This window comes from Dysidea avara, chromosome 8, assembly GCF_963678975.1.
Source record: "Dysidea avara chromosome 8, odDysAvar1.4, whole genome shotgun sequence".
Classification (NCBI taxonomy): domain Eukaryota; kingdom Metazoa; phylum Porifera; class Demospongiae; order Dictyoceratida; family Dysideidae; genus Dysidea; species Dysidea avara.
In genome coordinates this window covers 27,692,655-27,704,840 of record NC_089279.1, presented here as the reverse complement: position 1 = coordinate 27,704,840, position 12,186 = coordinate 27,692,655, and the positions used below count along the sequence as shown (strand labels likewise).

The 12,186-nt window shown below is 37.8% G+C and overlaps 1 protein-coding gene and 1 long non-coding RNA gene across 2 annotated transcripts; both read right to left on the bottom strand.

The window, feature by feature from the left end:
- Positions 1–106: 106 nt before the first annotated feature.
- On the bottom strand, positions 107–2,495 carry LOC136264404 (uncharacterized). The gene is made up of 2 exons (XR_010705101.1): positions 2,243–2,495; positions 107–592 (listed from the first exon to the last, which is right to left on the bottom strand). It is a non-coding gene; the product is annotated as an uncharacterized lncRNA (long non-coding RNA).
- A 5,091-nt stretch (positions 2,496–7,586) lies between these two features.
- On the bottom strand, positions 7,587–11,459 carry LOC136263030 (uncharacterized). The gene is made up of 4 exons (XM_066057473.1): positions 11,306–11,459; positions 10,899–11,159; positions 10,014–10,052; positions 7,587–9,958 (listed from the first exon to the last, which is right to left on the bottom strand). Exons 1-4 carry the CDS (start codon positions 11,355–11,357, stop codon positions 9,387–9,389), a joined length of 924 nt encoding a protein of 307 aa, XP_065913545.1. The 5' UTR covers positions 11,358–11,459; the 3' UTR covers positions 7,587–9,386.
- Between the last annotated feature and the right edge of the window lie 727 nt (positions 11,460–12,186).

Here is a 12,186-nt window from a genome sequence, read left to right as displayed (position 1 = left end):
ACCTGACACTAACACACTAATAGACCTTCAGTGCTGAAGTGTTAATAACAATAGCACTTCAAGTTCATACATGCATAAAGAAGGACAGTAGATGTACTCTATAAAATTGACGAGGATGCATTGATTTTTATTGCGGAAATTATGAATGACATGTGCTCTTATATTATAGGATAAAATAGCAAATAACTTGCACTAAATCTACTACACTAACACTAATGCAGCCTTCAGGTGTGAGGATACAGCTAGCATATTGAGGTGAGCATACACTCTATGTACAGCAAAATACGATTGGCTACACTCTGGCAAAAAGAATATACCATTTTCTTAAAGAGGGTGATGTCAATAACATGTAGCCATCAACAAAAATTAGTTGTGTAAAGGTGCTTTACGATACACACACTGGTGCTATTGTAATATACACCTAAATGCAAAACTTCAATCATGTCTTTTGTTGTTGCTGTTACCCTTGAATGCTCACAGTCAAATTGTTCATCATTAAACATAGATCAGTCATCTCACAAGATCACCATAGTACGGACTCATTGTTCCACACCTCATTTAGACGAGAAGTAAATCAACAATGTGAATCCACCTACAAATTAAGAACATTACACTCAATCATAGATCATCACACAAAATCATCACCACATAATAAAGTAGTGAATCATTATCTAATATAATATACCTATAATGTACATAAAATCAGCAACATTTCTGTAGTACAAGGAACATCTGAGTGGCAAATTAGGGAAAAATATTACTTTATATTGTGAATTGTGATGCAATTCAGTCTTAAACTTGTAGTCACTTGATATTACAACAATAAAATAACAAACACATAATTATCATCCTTTTGTATGTCTTCCTTTAATACTTAATAAGGTTAAGACAGATGGCTGATCAATTCAAATCACATTTTTTAATTTTTATAGTAATCTCACTTAAAATTGTCAACCATTACAACATGTTTCGGTAGTGCATTCCAATGTTCAATTAGTATTCTTTAGAAAATAATTGTTTCTTCACAAATTTTCATGCACTGCATGCTTGTACAATTGAATGTCAATGGGAAATGGTGGATCTGGTAAGCTGCAAGGATTGGTGCATGTTACCATTCAATTTTTGATATGTGGTTCTTTAAATTTTCTGTATACTAAGGTGGGTGGTTGTAATCTTTCATAACGATGAAAGTCACTAACTAGTTTTGAAGCTCTGTGTTTCAGTGATTCAACTCTGTTAATGTCACCCTAATAATGAGGCCCATAGATTACAGCAGCATAGTCGTAGAACTGGTTGAATCAAAGTTATCTCCAATACAACAAATATCATAGCGTCCAAGGACCAAAACATCTCTTTATTAAACCCATCAAAAGCACAACTGCTTGTTCACACATATATAATACTCCTGTAAAACTATCTACGACAGCGATCAACCAAGAGATCAACACTGTGATGTTAATTTCTACTGACTTAAAAGAGGCAATCAAGTGGCTTGTATTAGCAAAACAGTAAATTAAGCTTTGTCCCCTTTTCCTGAGATGAAATCAAATATCTTGATCACAGTCACAGATGGTTTTACAGGACCATACATAGGTAGTGACCATCCCTTGTTCAGTTATAACTGGTAAAGCAGATAAGTTAACAAATGTCAGAATTTTTTAAAATTTAAACTCAACACATTCGGCAGAGCCGTTCTTCCATGAGAGAATTCGTAACACCTATATTGACACACACACACACACACACAAGCACACGCATGCACAGATTTGATTTATTGTTTAAACTCAATGCAATCGGCTTAAGCTGTTCTTCCTTGCAGGAGGTACAAACAGTTATGCACCTATCAATGTCAAGCCCCACCTACCCCAGGTCGGGCAGAGGTGGGGACTGTTGGGGATTTGCAAATGCGAGAATGCAAATTCCCCAACCCTGGGGACAACTTTGAGTTACGAATCCCCTACTAATTATCCCGGGAATCACAACAGTATGGAAAAGTACGGATATTCGTGTTGCAAATGCCCCTACCCTGGGGACGAGCTTGGGTGACAAATCCCCTACAAATCCCCACCTGCTTCCCGACCTGGGGTAGGTGGGGCGTGACATTGATAGGTACATTACATAGCACAAAAACGAGACACACACACACACACACACACATAGTGGTGTCACAAGAATCACATAGTGGTGTCACAAGAATAAAACACAAGCTGCTTCACACTCACATAATCAGTTTCACCAATACCTGTGAATAGCTCTGTGCTGCCAGATAATGCGAGACGCCACTGACAAATCAGTTCATAATGATGAGGCAGCCAGTGAGAGAATAAACAAGGTAAGAACAGTCCTTCTGAAAAAACGGCAGGAGAAACTAAGAGTTCTTCTAAACTGGCTCAATTTTTTCGCCCTTCTTTTCTAGCGGCTGCCAGCCTGGCGGAGAGCACGACGTTGTTGGCACTGCTAACTGGCCTTGAACATGTCAGTATCCAGGATACGTACACAACATTATCCGGAAAAAAATATTTCGTGAAAATTTTCTAAGTCCAAAGTGTGCCCAAAAAAAAAATTCGCCCGACCCGGTTTCAACGCTGATATGAATGAGCTGTGGTTAGTACTGCTACAGTACTAAAGGCTCTGGCATGTGGGATATTTATTTGGAAGTTGAAACTGAAAAGTACAACTGGTTGAAACTTCACATAAAATGCTACTAATAAGTATCTCTTTACAAAGTCCACCTCATCACCTCCGTAATTTCTGAGACCACTTCATTATAGTGAACATGTCAAGTAAGTCCATAAAAAGTTGATCTGTACTTCATGACCTCATTAATAAAAACCCAAATTGGTCCTCATTATTTACAACCTCAAAATCATTTCCCCTCAATTTGTTAGAAGAACATGGTCAAGATCATGAAGCACACCACAATAGCTTTGGGATGGTCTTATTCATGAGGCTATTTAGTTAATTACATGGTTATACATGGCCTCAAATGACATTCTTGTGATTTGAGTAGACGGAATGGGTCTCGTGGATTCTTTGTAGACATCTTGTGCAAGTCACTCCTATACCACACTGTAAAAAATACCCCAAAATGACAAAACTACACACTGTTTCACCAGAACTGTTAATTGCTGTTTTAACATTCTAGATGTTTTAACGAAAAGTGACTGGTAATGCAATGACTTTAACAAGAAAATGATGTTACAAAAACAAAAATTCCCTGTTGTCATTTTAACAAGATTAATAGTGTGTTTGCTGTTATTTGCAGCAGGAATAAGTTTTCCGTTAAAATGAAAAAACCTTTTTTACAGTGCATGCAATGATAGAAACAGCAGTTTGGCCATGCAAGAACAAATGAAATAACCATGAAAAGTTAGCTATAGCCAGCTAGCTAACCTTAATGGTGCATATCAAATCAAGCTAAAAGTCTCCTTACTTGAGACCATGCACATACATGTACTGTATAGTTATGTCAGTCTTGTAGGTGTCTCATGATATACTGTACCACACATTAGTTCACTAAAATACAAGACAAGAAATTAGTCTCAAAAGATGACCTCGTACACAAAATGATGAAATACACCACAGCTACAAGTTGATGCCACCTTCATACCAGATCTAGACCAGCCAAAGGCCATTGATAAAGTACCTAATAATTATTAGATTACATTATGAACCACAGAATTGGGGAAGTATACTGAAGTAGATTCAAAGTTTCTTGTCAGTAAGGTCACTGTCTCAACAAGTTGTACTGAATGGGAAACAAAGTGTTCAGTTCAGTTTGGTGTCCCGCAAGGTTCAGTATTATATTGGGGATCACCTTTCTTTTTTTCTTGTGCTGTTTAAATGACCTGCCCAAACAAGCTGTTCAGTATATGTACATAAGTTTATATGTAAATGATGCATTGATACATAGGCATATCTGAGGGGGAAAGGGTGCTTTGCCCCCCCTCCCCCCTGGCCCTTCTCTTGCCCTCCTTAGACCTACAGTACTATACTGATACCATAAACTGCATGGAATATGTATCATGCATTCACACTGTATTCAGAAGTACAGAAAGCCAATGGGCAAATAGAAGACAACAGTTATAAATGTACTTTACAGTTATAAACTGTACACTGTAAAGAAAGTGAGGCAAATAAGTTTGAATTTTTTGTGCTTGAGATACTCCAATAGAGTATGTGCAGTCACTACTCTAATAGAACAGTCACAATTCTAATGTCATCAATTTATACTTTTTTTACAAATTGTAACAATACTAGCTACACCTTATTTTGATTTAGTACACGTTACCATCAAACAGGTTTATCTCAAGCTAATAAATCTTTATATACTTTGCAAAGCATAAGTTACACTTTGTTAGGTAAATGCTATCAAAAATGCTCCCAAATTTAAACCTAGAAAGTATAATTTAAAAAATTTTTCCAACTCAGCAGCATCTTTAAAACTGTATGTCCATCATTCATCCAGCTATACTGAACAAAGTTATGTAAATGAATATAGCTTATGTACTAGAGTTCCATTCTAATCCTCTTAGTGGAAGAAATACTGTTGTATGCTAAAACTTCTTCCCCCCCCCCCAACAGTGTCTCCTAGATCCGCATATGTATTGATATATCAGAAACTTTATTGTAAAGCATATCAAGATATCAATTTTTTACAACAGGATTTGTATCTGGGCATCCATGCACCTATATACTGTTAAAAGTTTTGACCAATTTCAGGTTTTTAGTTTCAGTTTTCAATTTTCACTGTTAGGATCTGGCTTGTGGTCACACAAACCTATTACCCATCATATATATGTTACCACAAACAAATTACCCAAGCTCATGGCCAAGGGCATGCAGTTGGTAAAAAAAAACAGTGATGGTTGGAGCCCTGGCAATTAGCAGCTTTGACTTGTGGCATGTGTACAACATTAACCTCAATTATATTTTAGTGGATTATGCACAAGCATAACTCACAGAGTACTACAATCGGGTATCAGTTAATTATTATAATTAGTAATAAAATATCAGAAACCTAAAATGTGGGAATTGGTACAACTCTACTAGTAGTTTGTTTGATGTTTAATCTGTGCATACTTTTGATGATATGGATATAGATTTCCTTTCTTAATATCACTTGTGTGTACAGGATGGATCCTCAATACAATTTTTATTGTTTATAAGCCATGAGTGCATTTTTGCCAAAGAATTCAAGTCTGTAGCTTATAATTAACTAGCTAACTGCTTCTCAGGAGTTACACAAAGACTCGTTATACATTACATAATGCACTAATTCACGATCATTTGTGAAATACAGCATTAATATTACTATTATTATGTTGAGTTTGACCATTTCAAGATTTCTCACTGAGGTTGCACCCCCGGACCCCTGCATCCAGAAACTTAGTGACACTGTTGGAGACTCCCTTGAAAATCTATAATATACTGTACCAGTGTAAGTGCCAGCTACAAATTAGCACTTAATTGATGCTTAAACCTTTAACATTTCTTGTTGCTTTTTTTTGCACAGATCCTTACTTAACAATGAAGCATTACTGAGAATTGATTTTTCTACACACTATAGCTAGAAAGTGAGTTAACTATAATCATGTCTTAGAGTGAAACTTCAATTAAAAGTAGGCCTGAGCCTATTATGCTCAAAATTTTACCTATTATTCTTTCCAGAATTTCCCAAAAAAATTCTATTACCGTAGATACCCTAAAATTTCGGCATCTCTAAATATTCGGCACTCCCCGTGCTTTGAACGCATTGTGCTCTAAATTTCGGCAAGCGCAAGGAAAGTTTCTAGTTATAAGCGCGCTAATTTTTCGGCACTTGGAGTGCTATAGTTGACGGAGGTCTTGAGTACTGAGGATTCCCAGTACCTCACAAAATAAGCTACCTCGATGCTGGATGAAGCACCAAGTGTGGAATTGTTCAGGGAACGTGCCCAACGATATCATCATGTGACAACACGCGAGGGCGGCTACTGTAAAACGGTCTTCGTTTCTGTTCACAAAATAACATCTTTCCTGGAACCCATGCACAAACATGATACACTTTCAGATAACGCTCTGTTAAGCCACGGAACACTTCATGCAGCATCTGGTAGTGAGATTTAATTAATTGTCATGAGATGCGTAGTTCAATAATCATATTGATTGTGGTTTTTATTTTATTAGTTGCGTCTGAGTGATTGTATTCAAAAGCGATGTACCGTACCAAGAGTACATAATATATATATTTATGTACTCTTGACCGTACGTAATTCGCTTTATTATCGTGATAAAAATTTTCGTGTAAAAATATTTTCGTATGATTTACGTGAATGACTGCTCTATTAAAGTAGTTCGATCTTATGCAAAAATTTCGTGTAAGAAATTTTCGTACAAGTTTTACATACGAAGATTATTTTACAACGAGAAAAAAGCTAATTACGGTAGTAATAACATTGATCATCTCTCCTGGATAATGTAGGCAATCACGGTATATAAGTTAGTGCTGCAGCCAAATGAGTGTTGCGGCCAGTATCGTCCGGCAATTCCTCCGCAAGGTCTTCCTGCAGTTGGTGCATGTAGAAAGAAATGCAGAAAGTAATGCAGAGAGTAAACAGTAAACGGATCACAAATAACATAACCATGAAGCGTGCAGACTATATTAGGAATGGATCCCTAAAACTTCGACAATAGCGCCGGATTGGTACATTTTTTCCTAATTGTTAGGCCAGACACGAATGGAATTAATTTATTTCTGCCGAATTTTTAGGGAATCTACGGTATTCTTTTTGTTATTCTTGTATCCAGCCTATTATTCCGTAATTATTCTCATTCAGTATACTATATCTGTGGCTTGTTGCTTAGTTTTCAAGATGCTGCTATAAGTAGTTTGTTCAAATTATTAATAGCCATATATACAGCATTCCACCTTACGCATCATTTTTCTATCCATAATAGTTACAGCAGACTTAGGATAGCTATTTACAGTAATAATTCAAGTATATTTAATAATTAGTGTATTATAATAATATGCTGTAACCACTGTATAGTTACTATAAATTATAAGTTAGGTAAATAACAATGAAGATGTACAAGTTTCAGAATTACAGATATAATCATGTAGTTAAATCCCTGATGCTGGCTGCAGATTGTTAACATGAAACGATCCGACTGCTCTATTAGAGTACTTGAGCGTTCTATTAGAGTATATCGATCTTTTAGAGGCTTTTCAGATCCTTTCAGCCAGCACTCCTGTCAGCTTTATATAATTTGTAGTAGCTTAACTCTTTCTTCTAGGTAATCAAGAAGAGACACACACCCTAATTCCACCGATTATTCCCGTGGTCGTCCGATTATTCTAAAATTATTCCTGTAACCATCCTATTATTCGGGAATTATTCTCACGAAATTGGTGACCTATTATTCTCAAGATTATGCCGGCATATTAGGTGCAGGCCTAAAAGTCTTCATGAATCCACTGCATCATTGTTGAAACAAGTTTGGAATTGGCATTTAAAGCATTTAATTATCAAACGGTACGGTAGTACCATTTAAGCAGGGATTGCCTTGAAAATGTCATGCACTACCCGAAATTTCACCTTTAAAACTCATCCCAGAGACATTTTACATGACAAAAATCATAATTGTTACTTGCATCCCTTTAAAAGTAGAAGAAAATGACACTTGTAGCCTTTACTTCCATTGTTTCTTATACTATATACATACAGTGTAGCATACACTAAAAAATAGTCTACCTATTTGCTAAGCTTAACATTCAGTTTCGTTTGACTTCCTCTACTTTCTCTGCCCTTGATAACTTCTTGCTGTAGAGATCTGATCATCTCTTTAACATCATCAGGGTAACGGGGCGGTGATAATTCTTGTAATGTATCATTATGGTAAAGAGATTGCACTAGATGTTGTGTACCTGCTGCACTGATCTTGTTGCCATCTATCCATAGTTTTATCAGAGAAATATTCTCCTTCAGTGAAGTAGCAATAATGTCACAGACTTCATCAGTGATGCCATTGTTGCTGGCATACAGCTGCTACAAAGTTTTCCCCTTTGTTAGTGCAGCAATGAAGAGAACAGTGGCAGAAGAACATGTTAACCTGGTAAATGACACATTTAGCCTTACTAGCATAGAGGAGGGATTGGATATAATATCATAGAAGGCGTGGTCCTCTCCAATGTAGTCATCACCCCTAACTACCAACTCTTCCACTCTACAGTGGATGGTGAGGTCACAGATGGACTGGGAGGATGCTCTAGTAAGACCATTATCTAACAAGTCTAAAACACCAATAGTGACATCACTGTGCAACAGGTCACGGTGCAACACATGAAGGCCTTGATCTTGGATATGGCAGCTCCATAAGTTAAGCTCCTTCCACTTCCTGTAAGGTGAGCTGGTTAGGAAGAGGGTGACACACTCCACATTATAAGGAGATAGGTGGATGCCACGAAGATTGATTACTCTATCATCAAAGATTCGTCCCTTTTGTATAGACATGCAAATGGATTTATCATGGAAGGAGCGAAAGAGGTGAAAACATTTGAACTGATCTTTCAAGAATACTTCTGAAATGACAATCGTGTCATCTCCACCAGAGAGGAACTGTTTGAAAGCAGGCCATTGTCCTTTGGTAAATGAAGTGTATACACATTGCAAACATGTTAGAACAAAATTTGATCCAGAACTTTGCTTTAAGCACTTGTAACTCATCATGTGGTGAAAGCTGAGTGACATGGTAAGCAGCTAGGAATTCCTGAATGGAAAAGTGGACAAAGTTAAAAGTCATTGTTTGTCCAGTTAAGCCAAAATGCTGAATGGCCTGCAGGAGCCCAAAGCTACTGAGTGCTCCTGGAGAACCTGTGATATCTGGACAGGCTGCTCTCACCTCTTCCAAGGTAAAGATTATCTTATTGTCATTAAGACCCTTGAGTGACAATTTTGATAATTGGTGAACTACTGTGTTGCAGGGTTCAGGCAGAGTGGCCAGATCAGTGATGGTGTTGTCAAGGGAATAACCAGACTTGGCAAGATGTCTACAGATGGTAAGACAGATGAAGTAATTGTAGAGTTGTGTGGAACAGCTTGGAAAGGGAATTCCTTGTTTGTACAGATAAATCAAGATCGTCATATTAAATGGGACAAAGCACAGACCATTGATAGTCAAATTGCCTTCAAGATATTTGGTAAGTTCATCAACTGCTTGTGGCTGCAATGCTTCTTTTATAAACTTTACTCTTTCTGTTTCAGTGAAACCCAAGATGTCTACCCTAAACGCTGCATACTTGCGAAGTTTCTTTGTGGCATGTGAACGAGATGACACAATTAAGCCACATTTGGGTAGTACACGACGTTCAAGAATTTTTGAGATCAAAGTATTTCTTTGAAACTCTACTGGAAATTCATCAAAGCCATCCAAAAGGAAAACAAGATCTTCTCCGCCATTCTCAAAAAGGTAATTGTTGCATGCATCAGTAATTTCTTCTGCTCTTTTGTGTCCAACACAGACAACTGGAGGAGATCATGGACTGATGTAATCTGCTGTACAGTGGGATCACGTAAGCAGACCAGGAAGACAAATTTGAAACCTTTCAATACTTGTTTATCACCCCACCGATATGCAATTTCTTTTAGTAAAACAGATTTGCCAATACCAGGAGGACCTTCAATCAAAATAAATTGTGGTTCATCATTTTTTTCAAGTGGGGCTAAGATCTGTTCAACTTCTTTAGTAACAATACTAGTATCAAGGACCTCTTTCAATGGCTGATAGTTAGAATGATTTTTGGGAACTGGTTGATTGCTGGCTAATGAAGCAATATTACCTGTTTGTGTTAGTTTAGTGGTGGCAATGGCTTGTTGTAAGTTGCGATGTCCTTCATAGTGAGGCCAGGTGTCATCGTCAACCTTGAAACGTGTTTGTACATTAAGCAGGGCCACTATGTTGGACAGTATTAAGACTCCTACACAAATTAGCAAACCATTATAATGAAGTATACAACAATACATCCACCTTACCTTGGTCAGTGAACATAGACTTGGCAGGTTTGGAAGTCACTGTAGTATACACAATAACTATGTGAAGTTACCTGCACATATCTCACACAAAGCAAAGCCTACGGCAGCCGTGCAAAGCACAGGTATAGCTGCATCCCAGTAAACCAGCACTATACATGTGCATCACTCAATTGAGCCTTGTGCACTCCTAAACAAGACAAGAGCATTTACTTTCCCAGCAAACATCAGATACCCATAATTGATGTTACAGCTGGGTGGGTTACTTCCCCAGGCCACTAATTCCCCAGTATACAACTGGGTAGACTGGAGCAATGTGAGTAAAGTTTCCTGCTCAAGAAAACAACAACACCAAATTGGCATAACCAGGCACTTCAAAGTCTGCAAACAATGCCATAATTGAAACCATAACTCTGCCTTATGTATTGCTGTGCTTAGCCACTTGCCTATGGATATATACACCATTGTATTGACAAGTGTGCATTCAGTGAAACTTATTTGCTCACCAAAAAGCATACAAAGATCACTGAGATTCAATAAAATCTAGAAATTGTTTTCCCACAAAATGTATATGGAGAGGAGCCCCAGAGAAAAATGCACCTTTTTCAGTTATAAGCACTGTGCATGCCAAAGTAGCCAATTGCAATTCTTACCCAACATACTGTACTATATATTTATGAGATTGGCAATCAGTACTCTATCTATTGAGTATAAAAAGTCCAGTTTTCCAAATCGGGATAGAATGCCTAATAAAAGTTACACTGAGAATGCAGGTGCATCAGTAGCCTACAGTATTCCTGGAGTAAGGTATGATCCCTTTGTAACGGAGCATAATTAGTTGAGTACAATTCTAGTTACCTCTATCACAAGCATACAATTCTTGTTTACCTCTATCACAGACTTGATAAATGGACACTGCAGGTGAATCAATCACAATAAACAGCTTCTCCCAACTAGCAGAGGGGTCCACTTCAAGCCATTTCTCCAAAACGGCATTACAACAAGGAGCAGCTTTGTAGTGATTGTCCTGTTCTATGATCTTTAGTTCTCCACTGGATAGACCCAGTAGTGCTCCCATAACTTTCCAGTAAGTAGCATATTGCGGAGTGATGTACTCATAGAGGTCCTTCAGTTGTGGAGTACTGGTAGCTGTATAAAGGGTTTATATGTATAGCTATACACGTGCACACGTCACAGTCGCCACCTAGCTACTGTTACAGTACCAGTGTCCGCCCTCCAGTGCCTAACTGCCTCGCTAACTGCATGGTAAAGCAGATAAAAACAAAACAAACTACCTTTCTCGGAAGTTTTAAACTGGTTTAGCCCTTCATGATCACTGCGATCCATCTCCTTATCACGTTGTCACATATAGACAACAGCTCCAGTATTCGCCCTCCAGTGCCTAACTGGTAAAAAGCAGACAGTAAAAACAAAAAAACAAGCCTTTCCGCTTTGTCACCGTGTTGCGGACGGAAGCCACGCTAGCTTGGAAGTCCCCTATGTCATCATATCATAACACCTGGGGTTAGTATATCTATGATGTCATCACCGAGATCCCCTTAATTACGTCATCTAAAAATATGCAAATGGTGTAGCTTTGCACCACCAGGCCAACTCATTCTTATATGCTAACTTATAGTCTTGGAAAGAAAAGTCGGTGAGATTTACTGGGAACAACTGATTCAGAAAATGTTCCCATGTACATGGATGCATAGCTGGTATATAGCGTTGCACGCAGTGTAGATGTTTGCAATTTGTATATAGAACTGGAAGTCTAGCTAGCTATATAAATGTTTCTTGTTCACTGCATGCATGGTGGCACTAAAAAATGAGTGAGGATTTCAGATATTCATGTTCCCATTGCTTATATCCCAGCTAGATTTTAAATTATATTAATGCTGAGTTGCAAACATGGATGACTGCATGCATGTGCCCTTATAGTGACTGATTTTCCATACTCCGGTCACATAGAATGATATGTGAAGTGTATGTTTGGTGTGTGTTACAGTGTGTAGCAGTGTATAACTTACTGTATACATGTACTTGTGTGCATGTGCATGAGTATAATTATGTATGCATAACACACCTGGCCCTGCATGCACACATCATTCCTTTTCTTAAGCACCATTTCTCCATCTAGCTTTAATTAATGCATGCATTGGAAGCAATGTATAAG

Coding starts and splice junctions, on each gene's coding strand:
- LOC136263030 (XM_066057473.1), bottom strand. CDS start 11,357: ATGGATCGCAGTGATCATGAAGGGCTAAACCAGTTTAAAACTTCCGAG. Junction 10,053..10,898: donor TTATCAAGTCTGTGATAGAG/GTAAACAAGAAT, acceptor TGTATACTACAG/TGACTTCCAAACCTGCCAAG. Junction 9,959..10,013: donor GTCTATGTTCACTGACCAAG/GTAAGGTGGATG, acceptor TAATTTGTGTAG/GAGTCTTAATACTGTCCAAC.